The sequence below is a fragment of the Amyelois transitella genome, chromosome 19, assembly GCF_032362555.1.
Source record: "Amyelois transitella isolate CPQ chromosome 19, ilAmyTran1.1, whole genome shotgun sequence".
NCBI classification, from domain to species: Eukaryota; Metazoa; Arthropoda; class Insecta; order Lepidoptera; family Pyralidae; genus Amyelois; species Amyelois transitella.
Window position 1 is genome coordinate 8,670,249 of NC_083522.1, and position 19,182 is coordinate 8,689,430.

Below are 19,182 nucleotides of genomic sequence, written 5' to 3' on the forward strand. Positions count from 1 at the left end.
TCGCTAATTTTTTTTTTCGTTTTTTTATTTGCTAATTTTTACTAACTAATATTTATAATAAATGGATTAGTTCATTTACATCGATTGGCTTTGGTATTATTAGTAAACGTAGCCGTTTTCTGGGCTGAAGCTTGGTGGTTGACGTGGTCCACCGAAGGTTGGAGCTGCAGGACGGATGGACTGGCCTTGCTGGGACCCCTGACGGCTTGGACCTCCAGACTGGTTAAATTGAGAAGGTCCTGTCATAACACCTGGTTTAGACTGTGAAGTAGATCCGAATGAACCCTGAATTGAGGGAGAGACAGGTCCTTGACCTCTGGAGCCTGGTAACAGGGGCTGGTTGACGAGAGCGGCGGCAGGCCCGGTTGTGGGACCGGCACCAAAGTTTCCAGAAGATGCACCTGGCCTGGAAGCAGGTCCTGGCGTAGGGAAAGTAGATTGACCTTGGTTGTATTGAGGAGCAGACGACTGTTGACCAGAAGGTTGAGACCTGATATTATTGGGTCCTTGACCAAACGGAGCTCCCTGAGGGCGGTTATACTGGTATCCATTATCATCTTGGGCTTGAGATCCTCTGCCGACTGCGCTTTGAGGTCGGCTTTGAGCTTGTGATTGGTCTCGACGGGGGGCCTGGAATGATCCAGTGAATTGTCTGGAAGGAGCAGAAGAGCTTGGTGATCCAAATTGAGCCTGGTTTGTTCCGATTGGGCTACCATACTGTTGAGAAGGTCGTTGTGTATTGGGAGCACCTTGAGCGGAGACAGGAGCGTTATATTGTTGACGGGAACCTTGAACTGATCCAGTGGAAGAAGACGCGGGGGCACCATATTGCTGAGAAGGTCGGTTGGATCCTGTGGGAGCAGAAGCGGCTTGCTGAGAGCCTTGCCCGAAAGAAGATGGAGCATTATACTGTTGGCTAGATCCACCAATGGCTGGGGCGCCGTATTGTTGAGATGGCCCCTGGTTAGAGCCTCGAGATGCAGCGCCATATTGCTGTGGGCGGCTTTGGGCAGAAGACTGATCCTGACGAGAAGAGGCAAAAGATCCTGGAGCTCCTTGCGGACGGTCGTACTGGTATCCATTGTCGTTGCCTTGAGGTCGCTGTGCTGGTCCAGTAGAAGAAGCAATGTTGCTCTGTGATCCAAACTGAGTATTTTGGGCCGAACCACGTCCAGAAGCGGAAGACCCACCAAATTGAGAAGGAGCTTGACCAATAGAGCCAGTTGAAGCTTGGTTTAATGAAGAGCCAGAAAATTGGTTGCTAGACCCCGATTGGGCTTGGTTGAATGATCCAGGTCTTGATGGTGCATTGGGAGTACCATACTGCTGAGACGGTCTCTGAGTTCCTTGAGGTTGATTGAAAGACTGGGCGGATGACTGGCCTTGATTGTAAGACGAAGAAGAGCCTGAATACTGCTGAGGAGAATTTCCAGATTCATTGTCATCTGGTTGGTAAGCACCTGAAATTTACAAAAGTAACACATAAGTTGATAAAAGCACTATAGTCGTCAGAATAAACAAAAATCCTTTCTAAGTTGGTAAATACTAACCTAATGCAACGTTAAATCAATTTATATTTTTTCATAAAACTAAAAGATTGCGAATGTAAGGGTTATTTAAAATTTTTACATAAACTTTTTGGACAAACTTCATTGTAGTTAATAGGGATTAAAATTAACTTTCCTATTCGCTTCACTTCGTTTCTTTCTCTATTGACTTAAAGAGTTATTGTAGTCTTACTAGATTGCTGATAAAATTATAATAAACTTTAACATGGAAAATAGCCATATAGTTGAACGTGGCCTATCTGTCTTTACAAGACTGTAGGCTCTGTCTACCCCGCAAGGGATATAGACATGATTATATGTATGTATGGAAAAAAAGGTTATTTTTGAATAAATACCTTCTTGTGTTCCAGCGGCAGCAGCCCTGGCGTTCTCCTCAATCGACCTAAGAATCTCATCAGGAATGGGAGGAGAAGTGGGCAAATGATCTCCCTGGGGCTGGTAGCCGTTCTCGTCAGCAGTATACGTCACTCTATACACTTCACCGTCATCAGCCGTGTACGAATATCCACCTTGAGCCTGAACACCGTTAGTGGCCACTCCAGATTCTTCGGCTGAAATACCGTTGGATGTCTCGAAACTGTACGAGAAAGTGTTGCCATCGTTTTCGTTTTCATATCTTAAGATTTCTGCGGTTCTGTCTGCTGATGCTTGAGGTCTTTCTGGTTGAGATTGGGCAGGAACATTTTGTCCTTGTCCAAAGTTGGAAGGTCCAAAACCGGAGGCTGAATTACCAGCGGGTCCAACCGGAGCATTTTGACCAAAAGCAGCGGGTCCAAAACTAGAGCCTGAACCGCGTCCAGCAACTCCAGCTTGTGAGATTCCAGATGAAGATGGTGGTCCATATTGAGTTCCTGGTCTGGCTGGTTGTTCCAAAGAGTTTTGACCGAATGATGCTTGCGGCGAGTTGGATGGTCCAGTCTTTCCGAAAGCAGGTGATTGACTAGCTGGGCCAAATGCACTAGGACCTGTAGGACCTCCGAAATTTGATTGACCAAAGCCTTGAGTTGGGGAAGATCCAAATGGAGCTGCCAGAGATCCTGGGCTACCTCCAGCCGTAGCAGCGCTTGCTGGTGGTAGATAAGTCCTGTCCAACTTGGCTGCATAGCCACAGGCTATCACTGACAGGACTATAAACTGAAAAGTGAGCATGTAAATTATTTATCATCAAGAAATTTGATCTTGAAAAATTTAGAATTTTACTGTAATGAAAATTATATTTTTGATAAGATGCAAACTATATCTAAAGACGTAATTAATAAAACCGTAATACTAAAAAAAAAATATTAATTATTATAACGTACCAGCTTCATCTCTAAGCTGATGTTTACACAAAAGATGAGTACGGAATGCCTCATTGCAGAAATGCATCCTATTTATATGAAACTAAAATCGTTCACGTCTCGATATCTTTCCGAATCGGCTAACCTTTGCCCAGAGCGTTCCTAGTGTGTGTAGTGAACCGTTCACATGAGCTTAGTGACTTTCAACTTAGATTGATAGAGATTGTAGAGGTTAGGAGAGAAATTAAGAAATAGCAATTTTGATAAATACTTGGCAAACTTACAATAAAGGATTAATCCTTTTTTATTAAATCTGCTGAGCTTTTTTATCCGGATGCTTCCATGTTATCTGTCTCTGTCTACCCCATGAGAGATAAATATGTGAAAATAAGTATGCAGGCAATGGGCTGGCAACCTGTCACTGTTTGAATCTCAATTCCATCATAAAGCCATACAGCTGAGCTTTTCAGTCTTGTCAAGACAAACGGCTCTGTCTTCCCAACAAGAAATATAGACGTGATTACATATACGTATGTTAGTATGAAGTTACGTATATTTCTCAAGATACGCAATATTTTTTGCGCACCCATAATACGATGAATTACACATGTTGCAATAATGTTTTCAAATTAAAATGTAAATTTTGCACGCTACTGAATATGGTTAGAAGGTAGGCTTTCTATGTTAATTGTTGCTACCTATCGGCGTCCCAATTTGATGGTAATTAATTATTTTGAACTTTGATGCATAAATACGTAAACTCAGCACTCGGCCGACCACCTAGAATTTCAATTACTTTTTCATATGTACAGTATGTGCATTGAAAATGTGATTTTCGAAAGTCGGTCAAGCGTTTTTTCGTATAGATATTTCATACTAAAATGTATTTTCATAATATATTGGTCATTAAATAACCAATATTGATAGAAAATAACCAATATTGATATAATCTGTCACTATATACAAAGAACCTTCAAGTTCTTTTTTATTACAACGGTTACAAAGGTGCTGTCTCAAGCTGGGTAAGTTAATGGATCGTAAACATTTTGTCAATATTTTTACATCGAGTATTGAAGTACTTTTAATTCAATGTGCTATTAATTTATAAGTATTAAATTAGCACCATTAGAAAAGACCACACCATCTCTTTTCCATGGATGTCGTAAAAGGCAACTAAGGGATAGGCTTATAAACTTGGGATTCTTCTTTTAGGCGACAGACTGGCAACTTGTCACTATTTGAGTCTCAATTATTTCATTAAGCCAAACAACTAAACGGGGCCTATCAGTCTTTTTTAGACTGTTGGCTCTGTCTACCCCGCAAGGGATATAGACGTGATTATATGTATGTATGTATTTAAGCACGTAATGTAATTTGGCGATATGCTAGCAAAATTACACTATCCCTGAATCTTAGTTCCATCCACATAAACGTAGCCATCGAGTCTTGAGACTTTTGGCTCTGTCTACCCCATTAAATGCAAGTCTCTCATCTCAGCGTGTTCCCTGTTGCACCTTTCCCAGAAGTGTTTCGGGTCCCGGGGTCGCCATATTATATTTATTTATTTATGTGTAAGTTCAATTTATTTTTATTAACCTACTGTCAGCTTTAATGGTAGAATCTCATATTCTCATACTTATTATTGCAATGTTTTTATTTTTGTAATTAACTTTCCGTTCTTAAAAATAATGTTACATCAACTTGAAAAGAATGTTACATAAACGACAAACTGTAAAAAAACTAGATAAATTTAATAAAAAAATAAAATAAAATTTAAACGAGAAGCTTCGGCAATCGATTGCACTATTATAGTCTTAGTGCTAAGCACATGTAAACATCACCCATAAAAGTTGCTCAACGACCGATGGATTTTGCGATACACTAATTATTTTGAACGCTTGTGTGGGTCAGGTTTACTAGGATGGTTACAGAGATCTGTATCGATTGTAAAAATCGATCGATTGGCCAAATCGGGAGACAAACAACAATAGATTCATTGTCTCTTACCGTAGTTGCAATTACTCTTTTATTTTTTCTTGCCTTGAATGCGTTGGAAGTAAAATAAAAAAATAGAGAAACTCATCTTTAGATATAAATGCGTTGAGTTTACATACATAAATCACGCCTCTTTCCCGCAGTGGTAGGCAGAGACAACATCTTTTGACTTGCCACATTTATAACTCTATTCATTCTTCTTAAGTTAACATATGTACATATAATCACGACTATATCCTTTGCGGGGTAAACAGAGCCAACAGCCTTGAAAAGACTGATAGGCCACGTTCAGCTGTTAGGCTTTTTGATGGAATTGAGATTCAAACAGTGACAGGTTGCTAGCCCATCGCCTAAAAGAAGAATCCCAAGTTTATAAGCCTATCTCTTATTCGCCTTTTACGACATCCATGAGAATGAGATGGAGTGGTCCTATTCTTTTTTATTGGTGCCGGGGACCACACGGCATATTCTTATCTACTTATTAAAATGAACGGAACCTTAAAAATTACGCGAAACTCTGACAAGCCGATATTTCTATGTAAGTGTGATATGTTCCATCAATGAGAGCACAGGTCATACACCACACGAACATCGTGATTTGCTAAATGTGCAATTTTTTTTTACGGCGTTGACTACATTAGCCACTGTCCTGTAGGTAATCATAAAGTTGATTGACTTAATTATGTCTGGGTTATTTGAAAATTGTTTTTTTTTTTTTAATTTAAATGTCTGTTTATCACGCGGTAAACAAATACACTCATGTCATACATAAATACCTACGAGACAAATTACACGGATTGAGTTAGCCTCGGAGTAAGTTGGAGACTTGTGTTACAAGATACTAACTCAACGATACTATATTTCATAATAAATACTTATATAAATAAACATCCAAGACCAAGGAGCAACAGAAAAAAATCTCATCATGCCCAGACCGGGATTCGAACCCGGGACCTCCGTTGTCACAGACATGTACTACCGCTGCATCACAGAGGCCGTCAGATGTATTTTATTGAACTTCAAGCTATATTCTACCCTTAAGGGACATAAGACGTGAGGTACCCAAAACCTTCATCAATACTGATCACGATTTTGATTGGATGCATAATGAGATTGATAAGTTTATTACCTAATTAGATATTCAGAAAACGAATTATGTATTTAATAGACTATTTAGTTTTCAAGGTAATGGCGATACGCACTGTCATATAACCAGATGTAGGGATTAGTTAAAAAATAATATTGCAGAAACGATGATCATGCTTTCATACATAACTAAATCTAGATTTTATTTACAAAAATATAGGTAATAACCATTAATTATAAAAAACAATATTATTTATAAGTAATAAAATTATGGTTGACTGGAAGAAATCCCGATTGGGATAAGTCCGCCATTGTACATATTCTTCCATATCCAATGTTACATTTCTTTTTATGTGCTATTTTTGTTACATTTCTTTTTATGTGCAATAAAGTTTGTTAACACAAACAAAAATTAATAAAAAAATATGTATAAATTGTGTAGTCCCTGTTTGTCCACGGCAGCGTGCCCAGAAGGCTGGTTGCATTGCTACGTTGAATAGCAATGCTTATTTTTTGACCTAAGAAGTTTCCAGCCCTCTGGTCATGGGATACATATAATCACGTATATATCCCTTACGGGGTAGACAGAGCCAACAGTCTTGAAAAGACTGATATGCCATGTTCAGCTGTATGGTTTAACGAAAGAATTGAGATGCAAATAGTGACAGGTTGCTAGGCCATCGCCTAATAGAAGAATCTCAAAATTATAAGCCAATCCCTTAGTCGCATTTTACGACATCCATGGGAACGAGATGGAGTGGTCCTATTCTTTTTTTATTGGTGCCGGGAACCGCATGACACTTAGTAATCAGTTTTTAAAAAGAAAATTTAAAAGCTGCTGACCTAATGTGGGGTCCCCCACGGACCCAAGGTTTTCATTCTAGGTAACATGTAATATCTGCCGAGGAATTTTCGAAATTTGGAAAACGTACACACATACAGTCGTTACATACTCCAATCAACTTTACATGCGTATTTACATACCTATAGTAGGTACTTCCAGATGGTCCTGGAAATAACCAAAGCGGCGAAAGGAATTGTCCTGTCTGTTTGCAAGTACATGTTAATCTCTAAAACTGATCATATCAGCATAAGATCATAAAAAAAATCTAAAGAGCGATAGTTAACCGCGCGAAAAAAATAGCGTCGCGCGTGCTATGCTACGCGAGTTGCAATCTTAATACTACATACATAGTACATACATACATATGGTCACGTCTATATCCCTTGTCGGGTAGACAGAGGCAACAGTCTTGAAAATAGGCCACGCGCAGCTAATTGGCTTAATGATAGAATTGAGATTCAAATAGTGACAGGTTGCTAGCCCATGGCCTAAAAAAAGAATTCCAAGTTTGTAAGCCTATCCCGTAGTCGCCTTTTACGACATCCATAGGAAAGAGATAGAGTGGTTCTATTATAAACTCTATCTATGATAAAAAGTACATAGTATATCATACAAACTTGATCAACATAATTCTAACAAAGCGACTCATATTATGTTAAAAGACGAGTCCTTGTAAATAGTCACGAATAAGGTTATATGTTGATAACCATCTGTTTTAGGAAGAGGACACGTCAGAATATCGTTTATCAAAAGGTTATGCCTTAGGGTACTTTGTACTAATTATAATTATATGCTAACTAACTCTGTATAGAACTCTTATGATGCGGTAATAGATGTGAATTTGGGTAGGTTGATGTTCAGTTGACTGTTCATATTAATACATACATACATACATACATAAACTCACGCCTCTTTCCCGGAGGGGTAGGCAGAGACTACCTCTTTCCACTTGCCACGATCCCTGCATACTTGCTTTGCTTCATCCACATTCATAACTCTCTTCATGCAAGCTCGGCGGTTTCGGGCACTTTTGACCTGACCCTTCACCAGGACGTCCTTAATTTGATCAAGATATGTTCGTCTAGGTCTTCCCACCCCGACCTTTCCCTCCACACTCTCCTTGTATATCTGCTTAGTCAACCTGTTTTCATTCATCCTCTCCACATGACCGAACCATCTCAACATACCCTTTTCTATTCCTGTAACTACATCTTCTTTCACATCACAACATTCCCTTATCACGCTGTTCCTTATCCGGTCACTCAATTTCACACCCAACATACTCCTTAACGCTCTCATTTCCACTGCATTTATTCTGCTTTCGTGCTTCTTTTGCCATACCCAACTTTCACTCCCATACATTAATGTCGGGACCAACACGCCCCTGTGCACAGCCAGTCGAGCCTATTATTATTCATATTAATTTACAAGCTTTTTTATACTTATTTACTTTTTAACGAAGGAAGTATGCAGAGATCGTGGCAAGTGAAAAGAGGTAGTGTCTGCCTACACCTCCGGGAAAGAGGCGTGATTTTATGTATGTATGTATGTATTTACTTTTTATTTGAATGTCAACGAAAGAAGTATACAGGGATAGTGGCAATTGGAAGATATAGAACTATGTAGTATCTGCCTACCCTTCCGGGAAAATGATGTATTATGTATGTAATTACCATTAATTCAAAACTTAACAGCATATCATCGTCAAAAATTTTGCCTACTCGCCATTATTTTGAAAATTAGTTTTTCTCTTTTTTTTCTCCCTAAATATTTTTTTTATTTATGTCAGTTGCTAGCCTAGCATAATAATAATTGTGGTTTATATCAATTGAAATGGTTAACAATAAATACCGAACTCCGCTCGGTCACCCAGGTATCGGTATGACTGTACGTCCTAATTTAGTAATTAAAGTTATACTAAAAACATGGATGCAGCTGATTATAAATCCTATTCATCATGATAATTATCGCAATTTCCACTTTATACCGACATTATGACTTCATTTATCCGCTTCAAAGGTTACAATTTTAACCACTTATTAATTTGTTTATATAAATAACAGCTATTTACAGTTATTACTCTAAAATAAATTTTTATTACTTATAATCATGTGTTTGACATTCCACGTTCAACCATTGATTTGTACATGAATGTCCTGGACACAAAAATTATCCTACTAATATTATAAATGCGAAAGTTTGTGAGTATGTCAGGATGTCAGTATGGATGTTTGTTACTCTTTCACGCAACAACTTCTGAATCGATTACGATGAAATTTGGTATGTAAATTTGAAATTTGGTGGCCTCTTGTAATGTCACGAGGTACAAAACTGACACGGTCTATAGTAAGTACTACTAGTCCCATTGAGTTGTACCATGGTGGTACAAATGCGACTATTTTGTCTCAGCAGTCCCAAGGGACTAGTGACACTAACAAATCGTTACAGTTGTCCCGCCATGGGACATGGGACACGCAATATTTTAGTCCCAAAACTCCCATTATTTTAGTTGGTTTAATGATGAAAGTGAGTTTCACAGATAGTGAAAGTTCGTTCATTGAAAAAAGATTCTGAAATTGTGATATTATGCCTTTCCCTCGAATGACTTTCAGAGGTAGAATCTGTTGGCACTAACTTTTTATCGCTTCCAGACAAGATTGCATCATTAATTCATTAATTTACAATTAATTAAGTGACATAAACGCATCAGCTTAAAGCTCCTAGTGTAATAATAAACAGATAAATTTACGAATTTTATTGTGTAATTTTGTAAATTTTTGCATAATGACAACTAGGACTAAATTAAAATTTGAAAGGAAATCTGTCTAGGAATCAGAAATATAATAGTTCAATATTTGACCTCCCAGTACATGTTTTCATGTACAATATACTGGTTTAAATTTTCAAGTAATACTCGTAAAACGTAAAGATTATTAAGATAAATCTAATCTTAATGTCATCTGTATCGATTTTTTAACAAACAAAAGGTACAAATATATGCTATTATCTTGTGTTTCTTTCATTTTTTCAATAGTTCTTGGAGTATGGAAGTATGCATACATAGAATGGGTATAGGTAGTACAAGTGAAGCTCTTATTTTTGACTCAAATTGGTAAAAAGAAGCACCTTCTAATGTTGTTTACTTATGTGCTGAAAATGTTTCAAAAACAAAACGAATAATCATTATTTACAATAATTTATTACAGCTCCATCTCTTATTTGATAAATTTATACAATTTAGTTTCATTAAAATTATGTCTAATATTAACATTTGAACTTAAGTTACTATTGACAACATGCCATATAAAATTACTGATATTTTATGGCACCTAATAATGATAACCTGTTTCTTCATCAAAGCTCGGGGGCTTTCTTGGGCCTCCGAATACTTCCCCTTTACCTGCAAAGCTTTGAGCTGAAGCCTGTTCGGGCTTGAAACTTTGAGCAGTAAAATCTGAAACTCCGAATTGTCCTTGACTTTGTGTTAATTGATTAGACTGGACTTGAGGAGCGCTTGGTAATTTTCTACAACAAGGGCGGTCGGACGGCCTTAGTCTACTTTCTTCCTGAGCTCCTGACTGTACGTTGTTAAACTGTGATTGACTGAGTTGATTATTTGAAGGCCTTGAACCAAACTGTTGGACTGACTGGGCCTTAAACTGGTCATGAGATTGGGTACTTGGAGAATTTATGCTTTGGGCAAAAGACGATACTTGTGTTGGCTGAGCATTTGCAAAAGATGATGTTTGTTGACCGAATGGTTGCCTAGAATCAGATTGTCCACTGAATTGAAGCTGCTGACTTGTTTGTGTTTTTTGGCCAAAAGTCTGCGAAGCAAACTGAGGTCGGCTGTGAGTTGAACCTGATTGAGAGTCGCTTGATTCTGGAGCCTTCTGCTGTCCAAATTTAGGCTTGACCGGTTGGCGACCAAACTGTCCGAAGCCCGCTTTTTTATCCTCTTCGGTTGGAGGTGGCAGAGTCTCAGCTGGTTTGTTGTATTCATAAATTTCGCCATCGTATTGTTGACTGGGAACAGCTGGAGAGTCATCAGAATTAGGGGATTGCTGGTTAGCATTGACTGTTTGTTGCGTTTGGAATGAATTTTGTTGTTGGTATTGATTTTTGTTGATATTGGTGAAGCTTTGAGGCAAAGCTGTTGTTTGTTTATCAAAACCTTGCTGATTTGGCTTTGATTCGGCTTGGTTATCAAACTGACCATTGATCTGCTGGGTCGGTCTTCTACCAAAAGATGAGAAGGAATTTTGAGATGAGAATTGTGTTGAAGGTGTGGGAGCTCCAGAAGTAAACGATGAAGCAGAAGCTTGAGTTATTCCATTAAACGAAGCAGCAGTACTTCCCTGAGTAGGAGAAGTAGGTGCAACCGAAGATAAAACAGGCGGTTGAGGATATCTGGATGATCCTTGAGTATTCTGAGTAAATGTGTTACCAGGGAAATTTCCTTGGGATATGCTAACTTGAGCATTGGCGTTAGAACTGAATGAAGGTCGCGTTGTTACTCTATTAAATTGATTAAATGGCGTATTAGGAAATCTGGAAGCCTGAGTATTTGGTGTACTGAAAGTTTTGGATGGCTGGTTATAATAGTAAGAATCATCAGGGCCTTGGGCTTGAATATTTTGATTAAATATGGGTCTCTGTGTACTTGATGCAAATTGAGCATCGCTGTGTTGATTTTGAGATAGGGATTGTTCACCTACATTTTGTAGATGGAATTGGTTAGAACTTTGTGGTCTCTGATTAGACAAAGAGGCAGTTTGGGTATTAGGTTCCAATGGCCTGGAATCAGATCCTTGTTGGTTAATTGTAGTTGATGAGGCAAAAGAAGTAGCTGATGTTGGAGCTTGATGGTTTGCGAATGAAGATTGTGTAGGTCGATTGTGACTAGATTGAGTATTGAAAGTTCCAAATACCGAACCTTGATTATTTCCTTGTGACTGGGGGTTACTTTCAAATGGAGTTGTTAACTCTGTTAGTGGCTGTCTAGTAGACTGAAGTGGTTGAAAGCTTTGAGATCCACCAAATGACGGCTTACTACTTGATGGTACTCCACCATTATTTTGGGAGGAAGTAAAACCAGCATGATTTTGGTTGTTTGTCAGCTGATTACTTGAAGAATCACCAAACTGCTGATGTCCATGAGACTGAGATCCACTAGCATCTTGTGGTTTCGTTGTTGTTTGAGAGAATTGATTGAAACCTTGCGTAGTTCCAGAAGAAGTTGTAAGCTTTTGGGGAGTTGACTGGGAAGGTCTTTTATTAAATCCATTTACTGGAGGTAAATATTCATTGTTTCCAAGTTTATTTACAGACTGACCAGAGGGCTGCCTTAGTCCAAAACCATTTCCATTGTTTGATGATGAACTTAAAGAATCATGTCTATTGATAGAACTTTGTCCATTGAAGGATTGCGACTCAGGTTGAGGCTTCCCAAAGGACGGTTGCTGAGGTTTAACTTGTTGTTGAATGAAATTCTGTGAGCTTCCAGTCTGAGAAGTTGTTTCAAAGGTAGGGCTGTCAAATGTATTAGCATTTTCAGAATCTTCTAGTCCTGTATTGATAGAAGGTTTATTTTGCTGGAACAGATGAGAAAGAGAATGACTGGCTTGTCCGAAACCATTGGCTGCGTTTGATGAAACTGCTGCTTGTCCAAAACTATTGGGGGAAGATCCAAAATTAACAGAAGCTGACGCCGAATTGATTTGCCCGGATTGTTGTGTTTGGCTGTTGACATTCGGTTTCACAAAGGGTCGATTACCCTGGTTGATGAATGAACCACTAGACGAGACATCGGAATTTGGTCGGTTCCCAAACTGTGCTGGCTGTCTGCTATTGTGACTGCCTGCATCATCGTTTTCCGTGTAATCGCCTCCTACATTGTACTTCTGAGCATCGTACGAGCCTGTAAATAAAAAATGAAAGTGTTTGGTCATTTGTCAGTGCCGCGGCGCAAACGATATATCAGTCGGCGGTACATTTGTCACACCACAATAGACGTTTAAGCTAACGCAAGGAGTTTTTCAATGAAATTCTCTTTCGTATGAGGAAACAATTTTTTGCGCTTTCTGTTACACTTTTCGGACAGTTTGAGTTGTGTAACAATTCATTCAATAAACTAGCAATTATATTTGTACACATTTATTATTCACCTTAATGATGCGCAAGACAATAAGAACATAAACTTATTGATTGAAACTTCTAATGCTTATGAAATATTAGTGAGAGTTTTGCTATCGTGAAGACTAATTACAGATTGCGATACGGAACCTTGAACCCGTCTAACATCTCACATCATTGGATTAATTACATCGTTCAATTGTCAGAAAGTTAATTAGAACATTTGCGAGGACCTTGAATATGTAAAATTTTCTGATTCACCCAATAGACTATTTGTCGCGAAGTTTTGTCGTGGGAATCAGAGCGGTGTCGAAACGTTTAGAGAAGCGATATAGGCCCAAGCAATTGTTACCAACAGCATCATTGTTTATATCGTCGAATTAAAAGGAACATTGTAACCTGATTGATGTGTTAGTGGTATAATAGAAGGCCTTGGAAGGTCAATTATGATGGCGAATATTACATTCGCAAACGCAACAATGACGTGACATATTTATGTCTTGAAGAAAATTTTGCAGTAGAATTCAGCGACATTAAGAAATTAATTATCAGCAGAGTCTTACTTTTTTAAAGGAATTCATTTCATCATCATACAATTTCATTTTCTGTTATAAAATTGCGATATTTTGCAAGGATGTGTTTGGAACTATTAAAACTGTATATATTACACGCAAAATCTATTGAAAGGATTTTTACTAAACTTTGCAATTATATAGCTTAGAGATTGGTACTACATAAAAAAATAAAATTTATCGATATTAATGGCAAGCGAGTTCACGGGCAACGGCTAGTTTTAGCCCTCGCGATACATCTAGGGAATTGGCAGTATTCCCTAGCTAATTAATACCTTCCCATCAAGTATGATTCGGTGACTTTTTAAATAATAATTTAAAAAGTCACCGAATTGACATTATTTAAAAAAAATGTTTATCAAAAAAAAATTATAATAATAATAAATTTGTTTGTGTTGAGAAAAACAAATTAAACCAAAATATAATGGTAATTTGACAATTTCTACAACAAAGCACAAATTTAACATATAACACTAACTTATCAGATTACATTTTAAATTGATCTGTCATTTGATAAAGAATAAAAATATAAGTTGTTTGTCAAACTTGCAATTAATTTGCCAAATTTGCAGATAAAGAAATGAAAGTACAGTACGGTCACAGTTATTTCGAGGTAAATGGCCTAAGCTTTTAGGCACTCAACTAAAAGATAACGTAAATGTTGATTGATCATTATATTCTTTGTATTTTAATAATAATACAATGTTATTAAATAAATAAATAAATATATACGGGACAAATTACACAGATTGAGTTAGCCTCGAAGTAAGTTCGACACTTGTGTTACGAGATACTATTACTAACTCAACGATACTATATTTTATAATAAATACTTATATATATAAAAATATCCAAGACCCAGGCCAATCAGAAAAAGTTCTTTTCTCATCTAGCCTTGGCCGGGATTCGAACCCGGGACCTCCGGTGTCACAGACAAGATTACTACCGCTGCGCCACAGAGGCCGTTAATACTCGTATCAACCATGATTCAAATATGGGCGAGGTTCACCTGTTAAGGTAGCGGAGGTCACATGGGAGTCGTTTCGCTTAAATACCTGACTTACCTGATCCAGAATCACGGCTGCATGTATATCCTGGGCTGGCTTTCGGAGAGGTGTGGACGCAACCAAGATTAACAGCAGTTTGTCTTTTAAATTCAAAAGTTATTGAAATTAATAGATTTTTAGATACCCATCAATATTAAAATACACCAATCAACCGCTCCTGCACACCATGGTTGTGAAACACAAATAGTGAAGTATCTTTATTATGTCAGTAATTTATAAGGTCAATGAACTTGAAGAAGTATAAATGTAGTTGGATTATAATCACTTGTCAGCTTCCATTACGAAATGACAAGACGTATTCCAGTTTTCATATTAGGTTCAAACTGAACGAGTTTAATCGAATCGGTTTTATCAGTATCGGTAAATGATAATCTTTGATATATTTTAAAACTATTTAAATAGATAATTATAATTATTATTAATTATAATTTAAATAGATAATAAGTAATTGATATGATTTATTTTTAAAATTAATGGTCATGTTCATCTGGATGGATTTTTGATGGCATAAAAGATTCATATAGTGACAGGTTACTAGCACGCATCATCTATAAGGATATCTTCCATATGGAAGTAACAACCTCCTAAACACGGAAAGAGAGGCAAAGATAAATAAGAAAATAATATTTAGAACGTCAACGAACATCAATCAAGTCAAGAAATGCCATTACGATTCCGTTAAACAATCAATTTACTCGCCGTTAATTTTGCCAAGTGTGAAATTTATTTCGGAGTTAAGATAAATGTGGATGTTACGCTGTATGTCAGGTATAGTAATTGTAATTGTTTATTTTTAAGATTTTGTAAATTAAATTCATGATTAGATTGAACTATGATTAAGGGCTAAACCATTGATAATATTAGTTTTGAAATCGATTCAGTTCTTAATCAATTGATGGATAATGTTTTGGATGGACATTTTGATCTTTAGACTTTATAAATACCTAATAATAATACATTTTGTTAAACCATGATCGATAATATGAAACATTTTTATATAGAGAAGCCTGGGGCAAGCCCTTGACCATGGATCCTGGATAAAGTGAGTCAGGTTTTTACACGAAGTGACTACCGTTTGACCTCTGCAACCTTTGTTGGGGAACCTAATCCGTATTGGATCATATGGTTACACATCCAGTTACCTGAATGTTCAAGTTTCCTCACGATGTTTTCCCTCACCGGAAGACCATCAGTTAGTTAGCTTTCAAACTAATGTACATAACTTCGAAAATAGTCATTGGTAAATAGCCGCTGTGTGATTCGAACCGGTACCTTTATGAGCAACACGCGTTTTATCCGGGCATCTACCGATTCGACCAGCGAAGCTTCTTTATATTTTTTTATGCGCAGTAAAGAGTTTACAAACAAACAAACAAATAATTACTTGTCACATTGTTAAACTGAGTTAATAATTGGTAAAGAAAATTCGCTTACCATCATCGACAAGCCCAGCTGCTTCGTCCCGAGCATTCTGTTCCAACGACTTCAAGATCTCCTCAGGAATCGGGGGAGGAGTCGGCAGATGATCACCTTTAGGCTGATATCCACCTTCGTCAGCAGTGTACGTTACACTATAAACCTGTCCATCATCACCAGTGTAGGAATATCCACCTTGAGCCTGAACACCGTTAGTGGCCACTCCTGATTCTTCAGCAGATATCCCATTATCAGTTTCGAAAGAATAACTGTAACTTTCCACTCCAACGTCACTGTCAAATCTCACAATATTTGCGTTTTGGTCTCGCGTATTCAATTCCTGAGATCGGTATTGCGATTCGTAAGATTGACCGGGCTTTTGCGCGAAATTCTGAGTGTTAAGATTCGTTCCAGCCGTTTGTCCATCAGGGATTTGGTTTTCATTACCAGATTGATCACCAAATTGGTTCTGTGTTCGGAATCCAGCTACAGGACTACTGAAAGCGGCATCGCCTACTTTAGAATTGGTTGATCCATAAGCTATTCTTGGTGCTCCGAGACCTGTTTCAGCATCGCCGGATGCTCTTGTGCCAGGCGAGGCTGCATCAACGACTACGCCTTTGAATTCATTTTCAAAACCTCCTTTAGGGATGCCTCCGAGACCTTGATTGAAGGATTTAGATGCGAAAGGAGTTTGGAGCTCCCCAGGGTGACCACCAGCAGTTTTAGCTGATGCGGGAGGGAGGTACGTACGATCGAGTTTGGCGGCACTGGTAACCGCTATGACAGCGGCTATGACGACCTGGTGACAATAATAATTTATGTTTATTTTTCTATGAGATTATCTAGTTATATCTATTAATTTACTTTCGAGCCTGTTTATGATAAACCAAGCGACAACTAACCTTGCTTTGAATAATAATGTTATTTTTATCTTTTTAACAAGTAAAAATGATTTCTATGTGTACATAGAAATTTTTTAAATGACAGTGAACACTGCATTAAAATTTAAAATAAAAAAGGTTTGAAAAAAGGAATCAGAAGGCAAGTTTGTTTACATATAATAGTGACATAAATACATCCCTGATGTTCTGGTCATGAGGAAACCTAATTCGTATTTAATTCTTTCCCTGTAATTTGTCTTTATTTAATTATTATTTCTTCTAAAGTCCATTAGATATTTATCACTGCTCTATATAATTAGTAAGAGAGTAATTAGTTGGCCTTATCCCAATGCTATTGCTTCTAAGCAATGAATATATGAGTAATATTATTACATATTTATTAAAACTCTAAAAGTAAAAATAAAAGGTTCTCATATGGAAATGATTTGGAAGTATATCCAAAAATAAATTTAAATTATTTATATAATAATTCGATTTTTTATGTCCCTTAGTATTAGTTTTTATTTTGGTTCGTCACTTATTTATCCCGTGTATTTAATCAAATTCTTACACATAATACCTTTTGGAATACTCTCATCGCGAAAAAAAAATTATATCTTCTTTTTAAACGACTTAAAAAAGAGGAGGTTCTCAATTCGTCCGTATTTTTTACATTAACTATAAACTTTTTATAAAGAAAACACCGGAAATCACTGTCCCTAAACATTAAGCGAATTATTCCAAAAAAAGATGTCAAAATTCGACCACTTCTCCTAATACTAATTAATATGACAAATGGATCACACGAACACAACAAACTATATCCGTTTCTGTTATTGTTACATAATCCTTTAACACTAGCCACTCATCAATCACAGAGCAAAGAAGATTACCAAATTCATTTTGTACAGCTTTTCCTACGGCTGGATTCTCTCTAACAATACGTCAAATGTGACTGTTACTTTTGGAAGGAGTCCATAGCTTTTTATACCTCTTAAAAGTCGACTAAAAAACGTGCAAGCATCACCAGCCAAACTTAAATCTACTACCGATTTCGATACACAAACTGAAGTTGTAACTCTTATCGTTGATATGAATAGAGTTGATATTTTTGTTAAGTTTGATTTGTACATGTTTAAGTTAAATTTGCAAAGATGCACGCATAGATCCCAAGTTCAAGTGGCTATATGTTTAATTGGTATGAAGATTTTTGTTAATGAAACGAATTCTATCAAGATACGTGCCATTTTCGTGACCCAATATTATGACTGGGGCACGAGTATAATGCCATTACGATGACTTAATCTGTAATTAATATGATTGTATTACGATCATAATTTGAATATTATTACATCCGCAGTGATTGATTTCTAAATTATCGAATGATTTTAATTGTAATTAATTTGTAAGATAATTTGGAATTTTACCGCGTCGTCCGGATATCCGGAAGAATTCGCTAGCCTGATTTATGTTTCTAGAAGAAAAGAATAGGACCTATCCATCTCGTTCCTATGGTTGTCGTAAAAGACGACTAAGGGATAGGCTTATAAACTTGGGATTCATCTTTAAGGCGATGGGCTAGCAACCTGTCACTATTTGAATCTCAATTCTATCATTAAGCCAAACAGTTGAACGTGGCCTATCAGTCTTTTCAAGACTGTTGGCACTGTCTGCCCCGCAAGGTATATAGACATGATTATATGTATATTTAAAAAAGAGTTATTACTGTAAGGTCCGCTCTAAGAGATTTTTCAAAAAGAAAATAAATAAACATCACATTTAAGGTCTGTTCCATATTTGTTACAAAATGTCATACAAAAATTAATCGGATAGTTTTTGAGTTTAATTGGTACAAACGAATCTTTTTTCTATATAAAATAGGACTTAGACTTCATAGTTTTGATTTATCTAAAACAAACAGTTACTTATTATCATCCTTTATTCAACGTCAAACGGCAGATATTTCAAACTAGCTGTGCCCGCAACTTCGTCCGCGTGGAATAGTTATTTTGGAGCCCTCAAGGATGAATAATTTTCCCGGTTTTTTTTTTCACATATTCCATTTTTTCTTCGCTCCTTATAGTTGCAGTGTGATGTTATAAAACCTAAAGCCTTCCTCGATAAATGATCTATTCAACGCAATAAGAATTTTTCAATTCGAACCAGTAGTTCCTGAGATTAGCGCGTTCAAACAAACAAACTCTTCAGCTTTATAATATTAGTAAAGATTGAAGTGTTTATTTAATGAAACATAAGAAACGAACAAAAAAAATATTAATTTAATTAAGGATGTAGAACAAAAACTGAATCAATATTGTTACTTTTTGCGAAAATC

General features: G+C 37.0%; 1 protein-coding gene across 1 annotated transcript; it reads right to left on the reverse strand.

Moving 5' to 3' along the window:
• Window positions 1-242: 242 nt before the first annotated feature.
• LOC106137920 (hornerin-like) lies at window positions 243-17,749 on the reverse strand. The gene is made up of 6 exons (XM_060949769.1): window positions 17,741-17,749; window positions 15,982-16,765; window positions 10,117-12,693; window positions 1,904-2,695; window positions 1,268-1,460; window positions 243-1,134 (listed from the first exon to the last, which is right to left on the reverse strand). The coding sequence occupies exons 1-6, from the start codon at window positions 17,747-17,749 to the stop codon at window positions 243-245; spliced, it is 5,247 nt and encodes a 1,748-aa protein (XP_060805752.1).
• Between the last annotated feature and the right edge of the window lie 1,433 nt (window positions 17,750-19,182).